General features: G+C 39.4%; 1 protein-coding gene across 4 annotated transcripts in view; it reads right to left on the bottom strand.

Moving 5' to 3' along the window:
* Positions 1-4,137: 4,137 nt before the first annotated feature.
* epha3 (eph receptor A3) overlaps positions 4,138-22,412 on the bottom strand; it is a 134,378-nt gene continuing 116,103 nt past the window's right edge. For 2 of the 4 annotated variants that reach the window (XM_058082511.1, XM_058082514.1), the window contains 4 exons: positions 21,758-21,907; positions 21,473-21,666; positions 14,662-14,817; positions 4,140-8,085 (listed from right to left, as the gene is read on the bottom strand). In XM_058082511.1, coding sequence (XP_057938494.1) covers positions 7,980-8,085; positions 14,662-14,817; positions 21,473-21,666; positions 21,758-21,907 — 606 coding nt within the window. In that variant the 3' untranslated portion in view covers positions 4,140-7,979. Of the gene's footprint in view, positions 8,086-11,014; positions 11,137-14,661; positions 14,818-21,472; positions 21,667-21,757; positions 21,908-22,412 lie in introns of all 4 variants that reach the window. The other 2 variants (XM_058082512.1, XM_058082513.1) reach the window with 2 other exon arrangements.

Here is a 22,412-nt window from a genome sequence, read left to right as displayed (position 1 = left end):
AGTGGTTATGTTTTTGACTAAGGATTTTTATTGTAAAATCTGATTTGTTAGATTTTGTCTATAATCGACTAATAATAAAAAGTGCTCTTATTTGGCTAAGGTAAATGCTTCTCCACTTTTGCCGGTTTCAGCCACTGTTGTATCACCACAAAGTATTGCGGTGGTCGGCTAGCTCAATACCATTACCCGGAACTCCACATGTTTCGGTGAAAATTATGACGTTGCAGTCCAAAAGTCACCCACTGTGGATGATGTGGAGTCGTAACTCCTCTATTTTATTCACTGACGACAACACAATCGCGAGGAAACTGCTTAGGAAAGTGAGTCTGTGCGGTGTTACATTTCGAGCACTTGTGTATAGACTACAGTACTCTGGAGAGCTCATGGGCGACTCGAAGATTGGTGATATAATTTAATGTTGTCGAATGTAAGATGTTAAACCAGACCAGATAATTTAAATAATCACTGCAAAACTTTAAATTTGAAGAAATTCTGGGATCTGCCGTGTGTAACTCTAAGTCTTCTCTTACAGAAAATTAATTTCTTTATTAACTCATTCGCTACCAAAGACGTATTCATATATCTTTTATGTTTTTTTTGCGTGAGTGGCACAAAGAGGTGATGATGTAACTACACAATAGATGAGATCATGTAGGTGCAGTTTTAAGATGAAAAAAACAGCCACAAGGTGGCAAGAGTACCACGCATTTCTCCTATAGAAATACAGTACAGGGCGGCACGGCGGTCGAGTGGTTAGCGCGCAGACCTCACAGCTAGGAGACCAAGGTTCAGTTCCACCCTCGGCCATCTCTGTGTGGAGTTTGCATGTTCTTCATGCGTGGGTTTTTTCCGGGTACTCCGGTTTCCTCCCACATTCCAAAAACATGCTAGGTTAATTGGCCACTCCAAATTGTCCATAGGTATGAATGTGAGTGTGAATGGTTGTTTGTCTATATGTGCCCTGGGATTGGCTGGCCACCAGTCCAGGGTGTACCCCGCCTCTCGCCCAAAGACAGGTGGGATAGGCGACCCTCGTGAGGAAAAAGTGGTAGAAAATGAATGAATGAATGAACGCATTCGCTACCAAAGACGGATTGATACATCTATTTTTTTTTTTTTTTTTTGCGTGAGTGGCACAAAGAGGTGATGATGTAACTGCACAATAGATGAGATCATGTAGGTGCAGTTTTAAGCTGAAAAAACAGCCACAAGGTGGCAAGAGTACCACCTTATAAGAGCTCGGCATGCATTTCTCCGATAGAAATACAGTACAGGGCGGCACGGCGGTCAAGTGGTTAGCGCGCAGACCTCACAGCTTGGAGACCAGGGTTCAATTCCACCCTCTGCCATTTCTGTGTGGAGTTTACATGTTCTCCCCGTGCATGTGTGGGTTTTCTCCGGGTACTCCGGTTTCCTCCCACATTCCAAAAACATGCTAGGTTAATTGGCGACTCCAAATTGTCCATAGGTATGAATGTGAGTGTGAATGGTTGTTTGTCTATATGTGCCCTGTGATTGGCTGGCGACCAGTCCAGCCTGTACCGCGCCTCTCGCCCGAAGACAATGAATGAATACCAAAGACGTATTCATACATCTTTTATGTTTTTTTTTTTGCATGAGTGGTACAAAGAGGTGATGATGTAACTACACAATAGATGAGATCATGTAGGTGCAGTTTTAAGCTGAAAAAACAGCCACAAGGTGGCAAGAGTATCACCTTATAAGAGCTCGGCATGCATTTCTCCTATAGAAATACAGCACATGTGCCAGGAGGTTGTGCATTGGAAGGAAATTTGGCATAGTAGTCTACCCTTCATCATCTCTGTCCCTCAGTGGAGGAGGCAATCAACCCTCCCCTAGCATATGTTGTTTCCTATGTTTGTTCAGGTTGTATTGACGTGTCTCGTTGCAAAGTGTGCCTCTCATTATTCCCAAAGAACTCATCTCGTCTCTTTTCTGCTTTGGAGCTAGCAGCAGATTTCCCCTTGACAAAGGCCCTTTGAGAAACATTGGTTGTTGTCAAAGGCTTTTTGAACATAGTTGCATTCTTGACATACATATTACTCCTATTCAACTAGGGCAATGCATTGCATTACATGCTCCTTCGTGAAGTTGTTTTCTCATTACCATTGCTCTTCAAGTGGAACTGTGCCTCCTCCTGCAAAAAAGGAATGTATTACAGCAAAGTGCTGCCAGGTAAGATGATGAATGGTACTGGTTAACCTTTGCTTTTTATATGGCGATATTGCACGCCATTGTTCACAAAGTTCTCCAGACTTGGACACAAGTGACATATACACATTGCACTCCAAGCGCAACTGTCTTATACTTTCTTATTCTCCCTAGCTTCATCTCGCTTCAATTTTATTTCTGCCTCTTCCACTTCCAGTCTGGCTCTGTTTTACCCCCATCGCTCTGGTAGTTTGAGCACCGGGGATGCTTTCGATAAAAACAGGACTAAATTGCTGTGTTCATTGTTTCTTGACATAGGGAGGGAAGGATCCTGTTTTCTCTCCTTGCACATCTCCCTGGAAACATCTGGATATTGTCATCCTCACGACACGGAGCAGAGCGACCTTAATTCTTTCTGTTCTCATCCCTTTGGCAAACGTCAAACATAAAAAGGCAACATTTTGTAAAACGACTACTAATTTCAGCGTTCTAATTTTAGTTGATGATTGGTCGAGATTTTTTAATGAATTTTGTCGAGCCAAAATGTTTCAAATTAATATGCCACTTTTTTCATTAACTTCCATAGCTTATTTTAGCAACGTATCACCCTATCACAGTTTTTCAAAAATATATTAAAGGGCGTCTGTTGTGCTTTTTCCAAATTTTTGACTTATACAATGTTGTATTATTGCGTTAAACAATGCCAAAGTTTCAAATAATGAGGTTTCCACATTTGGAAGTGAGCCCTCAAAGAAGTTTCGGATGTCTAATACAAAGTTCTACTGATGTCAATGCGATTCCTACTTCCTTATATGGGCTACAGATTACCTGTACTCAGGTAAACACGGCCTAAGTATCCGGAAGTCCTTGGGAGTGTGACCAATCACAGTGGAGTGGGTGTACCAAGAGGATGGCCGGGGGGTGGAGTAAATTTAACAGACATTTTTGGGTAGCAGGAAGTATATGGAAATATTGCAGAAAGAGGTGCAGAATCTGGAAGATCTAGATAGCTTTCTGTATGGGTTATTGCGTGTAGCTGCTCTATAGGAGTTTACATCTCAATTTAAACCGCTGGAAATGAGCATAATAGGTCCCGTTTAGTTAAAGAATCTACACATATGAACATACAACTGTATTTTTTTTGGATACCGGGAACGGTTTGTTGTCTTCCGGAAGTCCTTTTAAGTACTTCCACCCACGGCCCTCCCTCAGGCACGCCTACTTTGCCGTGGTTGGTCACATTCGCAAGTACTTAAAGGGACTTTCGGTTTGTGCCAGAAAAAAGGTTACTTTGTGATGAGATGTCTGTCAATGGTAAGTAGCTTTAGCATTTTAGCCTTGGGTTTTCTACAGCATCAGTCATGTGTAATGTGTTTTACGGGACTACCAGTGTGTAAAAAACACTTTGTTAGAGCCACTAACTGTGGTGTGAAAAGGCTATTAGCAACCCCTCTTCCTGTATGCTACACAAAAATGCTGCTTGGTGTTCTGACTCCAACCACTTGTGCCCGATAGTGGCGTCTTTAGTAAACAAATGTAGGTTCCCTTTCGAGGTATTGCTAGCAAGTAAACAGCGGAACAGCACTTGAGGGAGGGCATGGAACAGAGCATGGAGAAAGGTAGAGAATTTCTATATAAGGAAGTCCATCCCTGTGTGATGTCACAAAGGAACAGTTTTACCACGCCTTTTCAAACCGAGCATTTTGAGCCATTCCAAAAAATGTTAGGGCTCACTTCCAAATGTGCAAACCTCATTATCTGAAACTTTGTCATTGTTTAACACGATAATACAACATTCTAACTGCATTTATAGGTCAGAAAAGTGTTTTTTCACTGTTCTAACTTTAATTCTCATTTAATTTATGGACAAGGAATCTTACTTTATTTTTTAAATAATTAAGTGTGGTAAATGTTTTCTTATTTAGCACAAACAGCGCTCATTTGTGTTATGCATCCAGCGATATCACAGTGAAAGTAGAATAATGTGTGTGTGTGTTTGCTTATATCAGAAACATCACATCAAAAAACATCCACAACTCCAAGTAAAAAAAAACAACACAAAAAGTACAGTAATTTCAGAAATGTACTTTTTAACTGTTGACAATTATCAGTCATCGATTTTTATCCAAAAGATACAACAAGATACATCAAATAAAAACACAGAACCACGTCTGTCGTCATTCCCTTTTTTGGAAAATATTTTGAGAATATTTATTATAAAAATATAAATGTTTCCACTACAAATCCTTTTACATTAGTTGACAAGGCCATCTACAATTGAACACGTAAACTCTCACACAAACACACAGGTCAGTCTTGAGACAGAAAAGAAAGGTTCTGGATATGAGGTGCATAACAGTATTCTTCTCTCAGATGTCCAAGGTTGATAAAGTAAGCAAAAAAAAAAAACAAAAAAAAAAAACACAGACATAATTTACTGTAAGCTTAAAAAAAGTCACTGTAATGTTAACAAATAAATAATAATGTGGCCACAGTTGAATTTTTATTGTAGAAAATAAAAACAAGCTGACAAATATAATTCAAAACAAGATAAAGTATAATACAGATGATTTTTGTCTTTTTTTTAATTAAAATTGTTGCACAATTTCTCATTATTCTTTTTATACATACAAAAAAATTGTACAAAGAGGGATGGCATGTACATATTGCAAAAAAATCTGTCTGGCTAGTTGCTATATCGTTATGATGGTTTACATTATATACATGCTAATCAGATCACATAGCAGCAACAGCAGCATCCACATGTAAGAACGCTGGACCGACCGATGCCATGAACGCAGCTCTGCTTCCCCAAAAAAAAGCACCGAAATCGTCCCTGTTCATCGTGTGTGTTTCGTTCCCAGCCGACGGGTTCGATTCTCATGTCAAGGAAAGTGCTCGCACATTTGTGTACTAAGTGCATTTCTACTGCACCCACTGAAGATGAATGGATTTCACCCGAAAGTATAAAGTGGTACCAGTTCACAATACCCGGTCACATGTGTAATGGACCGGAATACATGCAGATGTACCGCTACAATCTTGAGCATCTGAATTTCAAAGGTGCATTCAGGGGATCCCTTTCTGGAACATATGCATTCGGATTCCATTTATCAAGTATTTATTCCCAATTTTGAGGGATGCTTCACACTTTTTTGACGGCAATGATGAATCACTTCAACCAGTGGTTCTCAGTTTTTTCAGCCCCTGACATTTGAAATACCGTTGTAAACTTGAAGGGCTCATTTTCTTATCTGTACAAACCGCTGCATGAGTTGCTGGCAAAGCATCATTCAAACATGAATGTCAGACCTTTCAACCCCACCATTTGAGAAGCACTGATTTAAACTAAAATAAAGCAGGAGTTTGCACGTGATCCCAAAACGATGGAACCCAACGAGGCACTCGACCCCCCCTCCATATGAAAAAAAAAAAAAATGTATTTATGAAGGTTAATTTGTTTTGTTATTATCATTTTGCAATTTTTTCTGAATTTATATAACTGAATTTGTGCGCTTAAATTTTGTGAACTGAATTATTTTTATCGCAGTATGCTGAAAATTTCATAGAATTAGAATATTTTTCATAGAATTTCATAGAACAGAAAATTGTAATAGAGTGTTTGTAAGTTCAGTTTGTTAAAATACGGTGATTTAAATTTCAGTTTCTTGAATTTCCATTAAAAAAAAAAATCACCACAAATAATCTGGATGTTTGACAACCACACATAGAGTTCAAGGCCCCTGTCACATGACTTTGTACTTTATACCTGATTGGATGGCACTTGGACATTATTGTATAAGTAAATAATAAGTTTATCCCGGTTTATCATAATTAATTGCTTCCAGACCCAACTATGAAGTATTTATTTCTAGATTGAATATTTTCATAGTTTAGAGCAGAGGAAAGATGTGTTTTTAAACATTATGAGAGCCCTCTAAACATTAAATAACACCCCTATATCTGCATTTACACTATATCGTAGACATATTAACAGAAACTATGACTGGTGATTGTGTGTGTTGTAAATACCGTGGGTTGCAGCTGCAACAGGGATTATTGTGCCTGATAAATCAAACCTGCAATAAAATCCTGTTGTTTTCCGGGTATCAAGTTTGGTGCTTGTGTGTCTGACCGAACATTACTGTAACATCACTGACACGTAGTGACGTGTAGAATACTTCATATCATCACATCTTTGAATGCGTCTTCTGAGTGCCTTATATTTGTATCTTAGTTCTTTTAGACATTTGCTCGAAATTTTGAAATTTAGTAAAGAAAAGAAGAATAAAAATTGGTCGATTATAGGCTTTATTCAACCATGATTTATTAAAAATGGTGATAGAGAGAATTCAAAGCGGCGAGTGATTACTGTGTGTGAACTTTAAACTGAAAATTAAAACAGTATTTCAGCAAACAGAACTTTAAAAATTTTGGTAATAAAGAAACAAATTAATCTTGATATGTGTTCCCATGGGTCTCACAGCTAGGAGACCCGAGTTCAATTCCACACTCGGCCATCTCTGTGTGGAGTTTGCATGTTCTCCCCGTGCATGTGTGGATTTTCTACGGGTACTCCGGTTTCCTCCCACATTCCAAAAACATGCTAGGTTAATTGGCGACTCCAAATTGTCCATAGGTATGAATGTGAGTGTGAATGGTTGTTTGTCTATATGTGCCCTGTGATTGGCTAGCAGCCAGTCTAGGGTGTACCCCGCCAATGAATGTGTTCCCATGACTTGTGTTTATCTCAGAATAATAGACTACAAATGTCTTTTATGTGTCAATCTCATCTTTGTGACGCTGTAACTGTGTGTGTGGTTGCTGAGTCAAACTTTAGTTTCCCAGGGAAAGAAACTCTAAAGTACAAACCCACCTGGACAAAAAAAAAAAAAAAAAAACAAAAACATCCGTTAGACAATAAAAATGTCTGAAAGAAAAGTGTGAAAAACACATCTTCATCTTCCGCAGCGTCTCTTTTAAGAGTTTCCCGCTCTCTTCTTTCTTAACTCTCATATTGTGCACTCTCAGCTCCCTGCTTTGTTCACTTTATCTGTTTCCGCTTGTTCGAGAAAATATCGATGAAATAATGTGTGCATCCTGAGATTTCACACAAAAGGTCTCCGGGTTGCGGGAACAAGCACTATAACGTTACGATATCTGCTCATATCACATGAAAAAACGTACATATATCATATAAAGTCGAGTGTGAAGTGTGTTATTGCCCCTTTGTACCTTCAAAGCACACCCTGAGTGCAGCGTAACCATGGCAACCCCAACAACTGATTATCAGAATTATTGCTTTTTTTTTTACGTGACAGGTCTGCAGAATGCCGTCGATTAGTTAACGTGTAGGTAGTTACAAAAAAGAATCTCAGGAAGGTTCCTCACCCGGTCGGCCGCTGCTGCTGTCACAACGGGCAGCCATCTTTGCTCCACAGGAGGAACCACAGAGCATCGCGATAAAGGGAGGGCAATGTCGTCCAACTTCACCGGTTTCCGGTTTCCGTGTCTCCAGGTCCTGTTTGTTTCTATACCTGACCGGTTGTGGGCTGATGTGCGTCTCTACCGTCCTTTATGTGTCTGTAAGGCATCTCAACTTGAGCATGGATCATCTGCGGGGTTCATGAGTCAACCAGTGCAACACTGGGCTCCTCCCAATTTTCACTGCCAGGACTTTATTGTCAAATAAAAGCCCTCGTTTTATGAATTTCTCATCAGTCTTCTGCCATTTCTTGCTATGGATATACGATCATTGCATTCGCACGCTCCCATCATCAGTTGACGCACACTTGGCTTTGTCTTTTTTAAACAGGTACTGGGCCGTTCTTGGTGTGCGATTCTAGGGCTTTGAGGCTGCTCACGATCTTCTTCTGTGGTCCTGCAATTGTCACTCCAACCTTTTTTAAATCCCTAGTGAGAAGAAGTAAAGGGACAGAGAGGAAGGGAGCAGGAGGTCATTTACAAGACACAATCAGGGAGCAGGAAGTGACAAAGGGAAAGATTGGGAGAAAAAGAGATAGAAAGTGTGCATTAGTGATGAAGGATGTGACATCCCCCCCGTGACATTTAATGGCATGCTCCCAGCACGGCTCCCTTCACGTTCCCATGCAGCTGCCATTCACACCGGACTGCATTTCTCAGAAGGCCACTGAGCTGCCACTGCTCTGAATTGAGGATATGCGTCTGCTCTCCATCACTAATAAACAGCAATACGGGCCTGTGGCAATACACTGACAGTTGCAGTTATGACCTGTCAGTGGAAGAAACAATCACATGCGATGGTTTGGTTTTCCCGTGTGAAACTGAATTGGAGCTAACAGGCAGGTTGGGATGTGGCGAAAGGAGCACGGGCTGGTACATGATACATAATTAAACATGCAATCCAACAAAGACCAGTCATTTAGGGGGAAGAGGAATTGCTCATTAACAGCTACCACTTCAATTCAACCTTGGTTGCGCATCACACAACTCTTGTAAATGTCGTTTATGGAATTAGAAACTCAAACTACTGTAGTCAAATCAGGTATTAGTAGAAGCAGAGCAGTTGCAGTCCATGTGAATCAAACTGGATTTTAGAAATTTTAATTTGTTAAGTTTATTATGGAAGCAGGTTTTTTGCAAAGCAGCTCGACTCCGTGCGGAAACACAAAGGGACAGGTTACATGGCATGGGATATATCAGGTTTGCAGTAAAAAAAAAAACAACAACAAAAAAACAGACAACAAAAGAGTTGCGGGAACAAGCAGCGCTAATCTGCAAAAAGGGAAAAGATAGCACAGTTTCCATCCACACGATAAAATATTGAAATGAACATTTACAATAAGCTAAATGTTTATTTGCATGTATATTCAACCGCATGGTTCAACATGTATGTCCAAATAAAATTGGGGTGACCATATTTTGGAAACCAAGACATAATGTCAATACATTTAAAGACCGCCTCCCCTGTTTGAATATAAAATTGTTATATTACAAAATATTATCTATAGTGATTTGATTTCCATTTAAAAGCATATCAATGACCAAAATCAAGACCCAAAAATTATTCCAAAAACACAACTGAGAAAGGAACCTGAGGTCAAGTTTTAGAATGTAACCGAAAAAAAACTTGGCTAGCATCAGAGGATTACCTCTATGTGTATGTATGTTTAGCTTTTTCTTTGGAAACAATAATTAAAAAAACGGCTACACCACAGCCTTGCAAAGATTAACGTCACATGCAACAAAGTGCTCTAAAACCGAAAATCAATTTAATGGGCCAATGAAAAGCAGGACATTTTCAGCACAACACAAAAATTATGTTGATTTATGTCCATAACATATCTTGTGTTCCTCTTAGCTTGTCTCAACATACTAAAATAAGAATTGCATTTATGGTTTATATTCAAAATCGCACATTCAGGTGTAAGTTTTGGCATTAAAATTAGATATCAATTCTTAGCGGTATGTTTTTTTTCTGCCAATAATGACATTGATGTTCAAGCTTGCTAGCTCATTATGTCCACGGTCTAGGATTATTTATTTTGTAAATATTCCATTTGCAATGAAAGCTCTGGTTATGTATGCAAAAGTGTGCGTGGGGGGGTGTTTTCTTTTAATAGTTCTAATCTAATGTTACTCTCATTACTTTGCACTTTACTTTGTTTTTAGGCGGATGTTTGTGCCACATTATAACGTGCAGAAGGGCTGCTACTAATGATTATTATGTAAGTCCTGTGGTAGGAAACCACAAAGTTGAGGATTGCATCTGGCTCTGAGACATTTTCATAGCACGGTTAATTGTATTAATTTATGTATTCATTTCCATTGCAGATTAATTCAGTGTTTAACATTCTCATGCATTTCAGTCAATCTATCCATCCATTTTCGAACGTAGTACATGTGGCCAGAGCTGTCCTTGTCGATATTTTACGGGGCAGACACCAAAACTCAATTATTATTGGATAATGCGGAAGCCTACCCGGGTCAATGAGTGGTCAAGAAGTACCCTTGCCTACTTTAATGAAATGGTCAGCTAGCTAAAAAGGTGTGGAAAAGACTTAGAAGCAGTTTATTGGTGCGTTGTACTCAGTGTTAAAAAAAAAGTATTATATTGCTCTCCTGAAAATACATTTTAAAATACATGGCTTTCTTTGCCAATAAGGCAAAGTAATGTAATCGTTGATTAATCTGAAGCTAGCTGTTTTGATTAATTGTTAGTGGTTTGGCCCACAATGTTTCAGAACAGGCAAATGCGTCAATCACTTTTTCCAAATTCATAGATGTTTTGTCTCAGGAACTTAGAGGATGCATGTTTAAATACAAAACTTTTTTATCGAATATCAAAATAGCTGTCGATTAATTTGATAATAGATTAATCGTTGCTTCGTCAATTAATGTGCAACCGTTGTTTAATTGGATTTATTAAGACTAATTGTGTTACTTGTTAATATAGGAAAACATTATTTTAGTTGACTATTGGTCATGTAAATATGGCACATTTTGTATACTTTACAGTCAATATGACCAATTTTTTGTTAATTTGCATAAACAGTGCATAATGTGTTCATTTATCACAGTGCTGCTTATATTGGTCATGAAGTGCTAGACAATATCGGTATATGAAATATGTTCCAAGTATATTTTCCAACGGTTCGTGTGTTGAAAATATGGTCATCAATAATCATAAAGAGGACATACATGTTTGTTTTTTGTGGAAATAGGTTACACTACACATAGTTATGCATCTATGTGGGATGGAAACATAACCATCAAGTTATCAGTAATCCCTTTGAAACCCAGAAATGAAGGCCCATCAAAAAGTCCGCAGGAGGGCCTGGGCTTGTGCTGCACCACCCACCATCCAGAGTCCGAGGAATCGAAAGAAGAACAACTGGCTGTTAGAGAGTGGTGATCCCCATGGACGGCTCCCATTCTGGGCAAGTTGCTGGTGTGACGTGGACTTCTGTCAGAATCACTCTACTGAGACACAGCCATGCCCAGCAATGTTAACAAAGGGAATCACTGTTTGTCATGTGTTGGGTAGTATTTAACTTATTGTTTTTGTCTTAAAGGGTGGTCTCACACTGTATAATGCACACAAAGTACACATGATCAGACCCGCAGCGCAATATCATTTCACAGAAACGATGAAGTCATGCACAATTCAAACAATGCAATCAGAATATATCTGAAACATAAACACACACTAATTAATCTCTGTTACCTTGTGAAGTTCATATATTTGTGCTGTCATCTTTTTTTTCTTCATATCCGAAACATTTTGAATGACCTCATGCGCAACGTGTTAGCTTCTCCCACTCCTAGGTCATCTTAATTAACTCGGCCTGTTTGTTATTTTCTCATCAGGATAGCCAAAAGGAATGATCTCAAACACAGGAAGCATTGCCAAAACACTACAGCGATTTATGAAAACTGTAGGTTTGATTACATATCACGGCCAGAGATCGGTATCTTACAGAAAAAAACGTGGAAAATTAACTGTCAAAAGTTTCTTTTTGTAGTGTTTGTGCAGACATTCCCATGACCCCGGTGTACGTAAAACCTCTGCAGGGTATTTTTATTTACAATAATTAAATGTGACAAAAGCATAATGTGCAATCTACGGATTGCTGTCTGTTAACCAGATTGCTCCTCTTATACTCTACATCAACATGGGTGTGTATATAAAAAGGGGACCGAGGACCATCCTTGAAAAAGACTAATCCGGTATGTTAGGACATGATCTAAAGTGGATGCTGGATTAGAGTTCTGTTATTATGATCATTTCCTCAGTATGTCCTTGGAGAGTTTGAAGGGTTTCCCTGATTTGCACAAAGGAGCACAAAGTCTGTGTGACGGGAAACTTTGATATGTGAAAAAAAATCCTGACTCCATGGTCCAAAAAAATTCTCTGTCTACATGCATGGCATTTAGGAAAAAGTTAATGTGAGAATGCATTTGCAGGATGTCAAACCGCATGTCGTGGCAACAAGCAGAGCCAGAAGCCTTAATATTTTAGCCTATGAGAAGCCTTAAAAGGCATTGCCTGGAGTTTTTTTTATACATTTGATGGTTAGTCACCAGGACATTCCAGTCAATGAATCCAGCAAATGAAATTTGGATTCTGTGGTGGACAGGTGAAGTCACTGCTTAGTGACTCAAATAAAGAAAAGTGATACATTTATCCGTATAGTACAGAATAAAATATCTGTAGGATCATGATTGCATATGTGTAAAACACAAAGAGTACAAACTCTCCTTCCACTGCAGCCAAGTATGATTTTTCATCCAGGTTATGGTGATCTGCAAAACTTGCATTGAGGCAACTGGACTTCAAAAGGCTTCCTCACAAGGAAGGAGCTCCACTTTGGCTATCATCCACAGCATCAACTCCCCCAACCAACAACACTGACAAATATCTAACCACCATTCTTAGCGATACCATATCCACAACTTCAACAAGGTCTGGAACCTGAGCCTTGTCGGTTGGTCCAACATTCACTGTTCTCATAGATCCCCACCATTAATGCGGCCATTAATGTGGTCAGGGAAGGACTGGAACAAGACTGGACATAATCAACCTTTATCGACTTTTACATTTGTTACCACCTAATTGTAATTTAAAGAAAATTTGTAAGCTCACAACCTACCTCATCCATTTGTTTACTGAACATATCAACTCTACAGATAGACGCATCAGTTTCACTCAGGAGGACAGGAGAAAGTGTGGGCAGGGAAGGATTGAGGTCCACAGATAATTTACCCACAAAGACCAGCGCCTGCTCTTTGACTCCCATCACCCGCTAGCTAACACAGGGTTATCAGAGCCCCCAAGGACAGAGCACAGATGATCCCTACCACCGACAAAGCGAGATAGAAGGACCAGACAAACATCAGGAAGGTTCTTTCTGACTCTGGGTATCCTAACTGGATTTTATCAATTTTTTTTTATCAAAAAAGAGAAGAAGGGATACTAGACCTTGAGGATACAAACAGGAGGCAAAATTTTGTGGTTTGTCAGAGACACTCAGAAAGAAGGATTTTCTGTAAACATAACATAACATATCCATGAAATTCGGTTCACTGCGAGGACAAGATTCTGAGAATCAAACTCAGCAATGTTGCTTGCGCGGTGCGGTGTAATGAGGAGTGCAGTGGCCTCTACATTGGAGAGACCATCTATATCAAACAAAAATGGCCCTTCCGAAAAAGAGCAAGTATCTCTTTGGAGGCATTTCTCCCCCAAAGCTTGTCTCATTCCATGGGAAGGGTGGCCACTAATTGACTGCAACAACCCTCTTGTCCCAACCCCACAGGGAACACAACCACATGAAAATAAATAAGCAGGACTACTCCATATTTTAAAATTCAGAACTGAAGACGCCTTTTGGATTCAAGGTAAAACATCTTGAACAAACATGAAAAGTCCAGTTGCCTCGATTCAACCTTTGCGGAAGTATGATTACTGTTTGTCGGAGGTCAGAGCATGGCTAACACTTGTGCTGACTATCAAGGACTAGATTAAGTCTGCACGAATCAATAGAGTAATCTCAACACAGTCCCAGTCAAGGCTGCTAGTCCTGTAGCGGCAGTGGAGTTGGCCTTGGTTGCTATAGCCTCATCTTTCAGAGGATTAATACCGAAATGATCCAATTTACCATCCAGCTGCAGGGGGAAAAGTGTAGGGCAATGGGATTTCTCTTGTGCAAGATTACTCTTGTGTGGTGTGGTCTGTCATCTACAAGTCTGCAGTGTAAGCATTTCTCGTTTGGGATATGTTGACTATAGATAACTTTTCATTGATTAAACATACTCACTGATGGAAAAAGCATGATGAATATCTGGAGGACATATACATTGAATGGATCTTTTGTGTAATGCATTTCAAACAATGAATGAACGGGCTTATACTGCATTGGGACACATCTAGTAGTTCTGTCGTGTCAGCATTATTTTTACCTTTAAATAACTTCCAATCACTGCTTGATGTTTCCTTTGCATTTTTGTTTCATAATGCACATTTCCGTGAACACCATATGCTCGCATACCGATCTGACACACATGCCTGCATTTGCTCTTGGAAAAGCCTCCCTTGCTGCTCTTTTCACTTGTCAAATTCCCCCCCTCTCATTCCAGTCTTGAATAGTGGCTCTTTTATTCCGGTCTCACTGTAGAGGCTCACAATCCCACTTGACTGTCTCTCCCTCAGTCTCAATCCCAGTTCCACTATTTATCGCTTCTTCTTTTCATATTCTCACCTTCTTCCTGCGTAGTCATACTAGCAACATCGCGAGCGTGGCGAAATGCCTGTCATGATGAGTTACCATGAGACCTTTAGTAATGGCTCCATAGCTTTTTTTATCTTCTTATGAGCAAGGAAGAAAGATTTTGTGTTCTTTATCAAAGGACTTTCTAAATTCTCAGTAACGCTTGCCTCACAATTTAGTCCTTGTAAAGACTGTTGACATGAATAGGCAAGAGTGGCCTAGTGTGTTTGTGTCTTACTCTGTGGAAGTCTTGGCCAGAGTATCACAGGAGCTGTAGCTGACCCCAGAAAAGGCCTCATTGCAGGGCAAGGTCCTCATTCCATCCATCCAGTCGCCCATCGTCCCCATTGAGGGAACCTCTGAACTACTTCTATCCAACAACAAGTTGGCTGGCCTGAGATGGAGAGTGGAAGCAAAAATGTACTTGAATAACTTTATATGCACAAACAAATACATACAACAGATGTTTTTTTTTTTTTTTTTCCAGGGCCGCAAAGGGCCCATGCTGGACTTTGAACTCAGCATTTTAAATGCTCTGACTATTTATAATGATCATAAATTGAGTGGCACTAAGTAGAGCATAGAACCTGCCAAGGCAAAAAAGCCTGACTTGGATCAGCACCAAATTGTCTCCAGTTATAAATACCTACCTCATAAAAATGCCTGATTTTATCATAAGGATTAATGCAATATTTACTGAAGGAAAAAAAGGGTACTATTAATAAATAAACTTCATTGTGATGTTTACGACATTTACTGAAAACACATTAATAACTAGAGTGTACTTCCTTGGCAAATGATACAATACCTTTGCAAAGTTTTGCGGGCATTGTTAATCGTATTCTGTATATAACACCTCCTCAGTAGAAGTCAAATATGCATTATATTGGCTACATATTGTTTGAGTTGGTCAATAATTACGCTCAGAGGAGGGCTTTTTAGCAGGACACAACTGTTGTAGTATTTTACGTATTTTTGCGTCACCCAAAAGCAAATTTTCCTAATTTTCATTGTTTTTCATTGGACCAGTACATTGCGGCACTTTTCTATCCATACAAAGGAGACCAACTTTAAATGTAATGAAATTCTAAGATACCGTTGCGTACACTTTGAGTATCATAGAGTATCTCAAGTGTCCTGGTTTTTGGTAAATAAAATATATATGCTAACACTAATATTCCTTTACTTATGAAAACCAAACTTGATATGCAAAAGCTATTATGTATTATGTATTCATTCATTTTCTACCGCTTGTCCTCACAAGGGTCGCAGGGGCTGCTGGAGCCTATCCCAGCTGTCTTTGGGCGAGAGGTGGGGTACACCCTGGACTGGTGGCCAGCCAATCACAGGGCACATATAGACAAACAACCATTCACACTCACGTTCATACCTATGGACAATTTGGAGTCGCCAATTAACGTAGCATGTTTTTGGAATGTGGGAGGAATCTAACAAATTCCAACAAGGAAAATAAGCGTGTGCCATCTTAAGAAATTAATGTTAGAAGTGTTTGAAAAACTAAATTACTGTATGTTTGCATGCATAATCAATTGGAGTGGAGTCGAACTTTGGTTAGAGTCATTCATCTGTTCCAGAAGGTCTGACTTCCCATAAGAAATAATGTAAATCTAATTCATCTGTTCACTAACACAAAGCATGGTTTTATAGTCACATATATATATATATGTATAGTTTTATAGTTTGCATGGAGAAAAACACAAAAAATGCATATAAATGTTGAATAAAGGGGTTAAATGGGCATAGAAGCAGCAAGATCTGCATGGACATCAAGTCCAAGTTTTACCATGTTTCCCCATTTCTTTATCATCTTGTTTCAATTCTACTGTGGTGTATTTTGCAGCCGCAATCAATTTTAAAAAACAGCGTCTTTTGCCGTAGCTGTGTTAGTTGTCAAATATCTACATAGTCAACTACTGATGACATCATTGGCATCACAGAGAATTACTTTCGGTTTGATGTGATAAAAATAAGAACACAGTGGGACTCAATATGATGCAGACATGCATCATATTGTACATACCAAGTACAATTTTTGTGTATATTGTTGACGTAAACCGAAGCCAAAATTTCCACTGCACTATTGAAGTGTTTTTGTTTACTTGGGAATTAACAGCTAGATTTTATGAAAGTTTCATAACTAGCACCCTTGCACAACCATTCTTTGCTGTCTTCTATAAATACATATGAAATGAAACACACATACATTGTTACTTGAGTCTCCTGTGTTTGTAGCTTTCCGTACAACTCACACAATGTGACAAATGTGTTTGACATTGGATTTAACATAGACAAGAATGTGATTATAATAAAAATCCCTGCATCCTTATGTCAAAACCTTTTCTCGTCTTCTGGTTGATACACCATGCAGAGAAATAAAATAAATATATGATATTTACTCAGGCTTAAAGTCTGATTTGCATGAATTTCAATCTCATGTTTCAGTCACTGATAGAAGGTGAAGGAAAGGCTATGGGTTGTGTTCTGACTGGCTTTGATTTATCGATGCTGGAGAAGATGAGGCAGGAAAGGTTGGTGTAAATTACTGGCACACTGAAGATACAAAGGAGGGGTAGAGTACAGCAGGAAAGATGGGGGGGGGGGGGTGCAGGACAACAAAGACGGTAGTGTTAAAAAGATAGAACTACTAGAGCCTGTGCATGTGGATTTTTTGGGGCTGTGTCTGATATTTGGGAATGAAAAATGTACATTTGAAATGACCATCGTTATTACCAAACATTTATTTTGTAAATGCCTAGGGAATCCGTAATTGATCCATAATTGATTTAATTATTGTCTTTTTACCCAGCCTTGTGTCGTTAGTGAGAACTAAGTGTAAACAACAATTACCAATTGGCTATAATCGGTTCATTATATAGCTGTATAAACCGATTAATTAGTCGGGGCCCTAATAACCACCCATTCAACAACAACTACAGTCTCCCCCTGTGTATTGCGGTTGAATGGTTCCAGATCCGACTGCAAAAATAATAATACTCTAGCAAAATAGGATTCATCATAATGGAGGATTTTTGTAGTTAGGGCATTGTTTGACTTTCTAAATATGTTTTACCATTATTAGAGCCCTGCAGACATGAAATAGCACCTCTATAGTGACTTTTACACAATACTTACACCAATGCACAGGTTATGGGATAACTGCAAGAGACAGCTACTGTTTTAAGCATAGCATGCTAGCAATCTAACTACTTTAACTAATAATATATTTAGTCTAAACTTGAGAGAGGGCTTTAAATTGGGTGCGAAAGGACAAACGAAAAAAAACTTTACCACTTCCACATGGAATGAGAAAACTTTTTTTCCCCACTCACTTTCATATCATGTTAGACATGCCGTGGTTGACTACATGCAGTGTTGAAGGTAATGTAATGTAAGGTAATGTTTCAACAATGTTTTGTGTCATTACTGATGCCTAGTGACCAGAATACTACATAAGGCTTGTCTTTCAATATTTTTGGCCTCATCATGAGCCATAGTCAACCATGAAACAGCAATCATTTGTTAATTAATTTATGAAAAAACACGATTGAGCGGGGAGGGATGTTCGAACCGCGATGTTGGGAAGGACAACTGAAGTAGTACTTAAACTAAGTTACTCAATTTGTAATGACATTCAAGGCAGTGCCATGGGTGTCGTTACATTGATTGAGTCCTTTCCTGCCATAGAATGTGCATGTCAAAAAAATAAATGGCTTACAGAACCCACTGGGAAGACTGGTGTGTGAAAAAGAGGGCACAATTGTGACCTGCAAAGAAGAGGGATGGTTGAGATTACTTCGGAGGCCAGGCGGCATGGAAAAGCAAACATCCAAAACTGACTAACAATTGAACCAATGTTAAGGCAAGAGTGTTTGCTTTCCAGGCATATTGATCATCTTGTATTTGCTGTCTATCTCTTGTATCTCCTTCCTCAGATCTCCTTTCCCTTTATCATCTGCTTTCTCCTTGACTTCTGGGATGTAAACTGCAAACGACCTTGTTTTCCTTCCTTTATAATTGTCTTTGTTTGCTATGCCGTTGCATTTTCGGCTTCAGTACGTCCCACAGACAGAATCACTAGCAAAGACGGCAAAGAGAATTTTAAAACCCCTTCCGGACTTAACACCATCAGAGTAAAGAAAACACCACACTGAAGTAAAAATATCGTTGCAAGACAATAAACACGATACCCCCGTCACATTTTTATTTCCCTCCCTTCCGCACTGTTTGTCATTCTTTTGACCTCCACATAACCGGGGCTGTGTAACTCTTGTTTTAGTGATCTTCAGGGAGGAGAGGAGGCGAAGACACAAGCTTGTGCAGACACACGAGGGCACGACCGCGGGAGAGCAATTCATCTCTCGCTGTGGTAGCGGGACAATTCCCATGGAGTCCCTCGGTGAGGAGCAACCGATACATGGAGTCAGCGATGGCCCTTTAAATTGAATTTCTGATATGCCTCTGTTGGATATGATGGATGTGACGCAGCGTTAATCAGTACTACTCAGGTGGTCTGAGGGAAGCTATTAACCTGAAATACTTCAGGTGTGACGCTTTGATTAGATCTTACTCGTGCATGTATGATTGTTACTCTAAATATGTGATTTATATTACACGACATAATTGGAATGGATGTCTATGATAGCTTTACTTAAAAACATTGATGTATGTATAATTACCACTTTAATGACAAGGGAATGTACAATTAGCACCCCTTATATTACATATCAGACTATGTATTAGAGATTTGCATTATTTTCATGCATATTTTTTTAAAATTCCATCATAAAAAAGACTTTATTTCTTAAGTGGCACATTTTGAGCGTTCCATAAACCCAAAAGTGTGCAGTTATATGTTTGGCATTCTCAAATGGCCGGATGTTTCAGTGGTTCATCAAATGCCAGTCATTTCACCTCTGTGCTATTCGCTTCCTATGATGTGTGTAACCACTGAAAACAGTGCCTTTAAATATAACATATCGGAGGAGTGTCAGTTGAAAAATTTCTGCAATTTGGGTCACCGTTTGTCATTGAGCGGTGATGGTGGGTCCCGCAGCCAAACCAGCTGAGAACCACCGACATTGGAGACAGGAATTACTTACAATGACATGATGAGATGCTAGATGCTAGGATAATTTACATTGTGTTTTTTTTAGTGTGCAGCTTTTGCATCTGCGTTGTCGCACCCTTAGATTGTCAGGTCTTTGATATGTAAGCCATTAGCAAATTTAGGTTAATTTGTCTCAAACTCACGGCCCGCGAGGCCCCTGCCTGGATATGAAAGTTTAATTTGTTTAATTTGTTTTTTGATTTGCTTATTTATTTTTCCATCTTATTTTGTGTCGAAATTAAAAATTAACATTAAACATTTATTTAATAATTTAAAAATAAACGAAATTTTATAATAATTTATTATAATTTAATATTTTATCAGATTTTATCGTTTTTTTAACCTGATGCGGCCCAGCCTCACCCAGGCCTTAGCTCCAGTGGCCCCCAGGTAAATTGAGTATGAGACCCCTGGTCTAAAACATATAAAAATCAGAAAAAAATGTCACTCAGTAAAAATCCAGCTGCATATGTAACAGAAAATTACTGAGTCTTTAAAGCAAACACTGATCGACAAAGTGGTTTGTGTTGCCAATTAACATAATTTGTCGAGCACACACATACATTATTCAGATTACAATCTTACATCTCTCCTCTGGTACCACTGTATAGCCTGTGTGATAGACAGTGGCCTCCAGCCCTGTTTGGACTGTTGTTGGCCTATAATTAGTCTCTGACAGCCAACCTTGACCCACTGACTCCAGCACCTCTCCATGCAGAGACAGTAAACTCTGACCGGGTCCCACCCCTGAACCCTCCAGATGCTATGCTCATGGTCCCAGGCCCTGGTCTGGGCGTGGGGGAGGGGGGGGTCTCCATTAGCCAGCCAGGACAGCTCAGTGACAAACGAGGTGTGCAGAGTTGAGTGCAGCTGCTCCCGCTGCGCAACTGCCTCCACACACACACACACACACACACACTTGTCATAAATCACCACACTAGACTCTGTCGGCCAGCCGGTGCTCACCCAGTGTTAAAAGCCAATCAGGAAAATTACATGCAAACTCCAAGGGACCTATTTTCACTTTCTTAAGAAATCATTAGTCAATGTTATGAGCTTTGACGTCTCCATAATACCACATGCGGCTGCTGGAGACCCCATTGGCTGTCCTGTTTCCTGCCTACGACTGACAACTGTACAAGCACTACCCATATACCCCACGGGTCTCTAGGACAGAACGGTGGACCTTCGAAAGGAACAATGCATTAAAGGGGCATTCATAGATTTTGGCCCAAAGATACATTTGCTTTCAATTTGAAATCTATTGTGTTTTTTGAAAAATATATAAATTAATAAATCATCACTGTTTCATGGTTGAATCTGGCCTATTTTTAAAAACAATATTTAAGCAAATTGTATGTATTTTGTGCTGAAGTTACACATTTGTAAGCCTAATAATCATCAAGTGAACAAAAGACAAACATAAGGCATTCCGAAGACGCATTCAAAGACATTGATGAAATGTAGCACTGGTCACTAGATGTCAGTAATGTTACATTGAAAAGTGCAAAACTGCAATTAAAAAAAGAACAAGGAACTGTCGCAGTCTACATTATTCATTCATTCATTTTCTACAGCTTATTCTCACGAGGGTCGCGGTGGTGCTGGAGCTTATCCCAGCTCTCTTCGGGCCGTAGGCGGGGTACACCCTGGACTAATATTTTGTGTACTATGAGTGTAAAAGTGAGTGAAGTGGTGTAATCACAATCACACAAATTATACTTTGTGGGAATTCACTTATCACGGTCCGGTCTGAAACCTACTAGCCATGACAAACGAAGCATTATTGTAAAAAAAAAAACAAAAAAAAACAAAAACATTATTGTAAATAGACTATAGAAAAAAAGGCCATTGTATGTCTAGACATACAGTATGAAACTGTTGAACACAGACACAGACATTTTTGTGAATATATGCATACCTTGATGTGGTGTTGGCTGTAATTTTCAGACTACCGGGGTTCCGTATAAGTTTATCCAGAATGCTGACTATCTGTTCAAACTTAGGCCGGTTGTTTCTTTCCTTCTGCCAACAATCCAGCATTAGCTGGTAAAGTGTAGCAGGGCAGTCCATGGGTGGTGGAAGGCGATAACCTTCATCTACAGCCTTTATCACCTGGATAGAAGAAGGAAAATTAAAGTTAAAAAAAAATGTTATTTAGTTGAGTTTGTGCCTGTGTTGTGCCTGTGTTTTACAAACTACTCACGTCCTGATTGGACATCTCCCAGTAAGGCCGTTCACCATATGACATTACTTCCCAGAGCACGATTCCGTAACTCCAAGCATCACTGGATGATGTAAACTTCCTGTAAGCAATGGCCTCTGGAGCTGTCCACCGAATGGGGATCTTACCGCCCTGAAAGACAGTTAGGAGAAATTCAATCAGCCAATAGGTCCATTGAGTTGTGCCGAAACTACTTAAACCCTCACACTCACATTCACACTTATGGCATATCATAGTCTCCAATGAACTTAATTCATTCATGAATACACTCCAAAAATTGTCCTTTGCCATTTGAAGAGGATTGATTACAACCCAAAGGGATTTTATTTGAGGACCCTTGGTCAGACTAATAGGTCAGAGTCTTCACTAACGCCATACAAACGAAATTCTTTTTGACACTGTAACTATAACTGTTTTGTCATAGTTGTTTGTAAAATAAAGACATCAAAAGGTGTTGACGCACCACTGAACACATTGCATGTTTTCCTTTTCACCCTTACGCAGGGTGTCCGCGCTCTTGTGACAAAAGCCCACCCATCAACATCAATTGTTTTCACAATTTCAGTGGCTATTCAGTGTGTCAGTCATCATTAAGTTTGGACATAATTGGCCCGAGCTCCGCACAAAACTTAATTGG

Source organism: Doryrhamphus excisus, chromosome 9 (assembly GCF_030265055.1).
Source record: "Doryrhamphus excisus isolate RoL2022-K1 chromosome 9, RoL_Dexc_1.0, whole genome shotgun sequence".
Classification (NCBI taxonomy): domain Eukaryota; kingdom Metazoa; phylum Chordata; class Actinopteri; order Syngnathiformes; family Syngnathidae; genus Doryrhamphus; species Doryrhamphus excisus.
The sequence above is the reverse complement of the archived record's forward strand: the minus strand, read 5'-3'. Positions and strand labels throughout refer to the sequence as shown.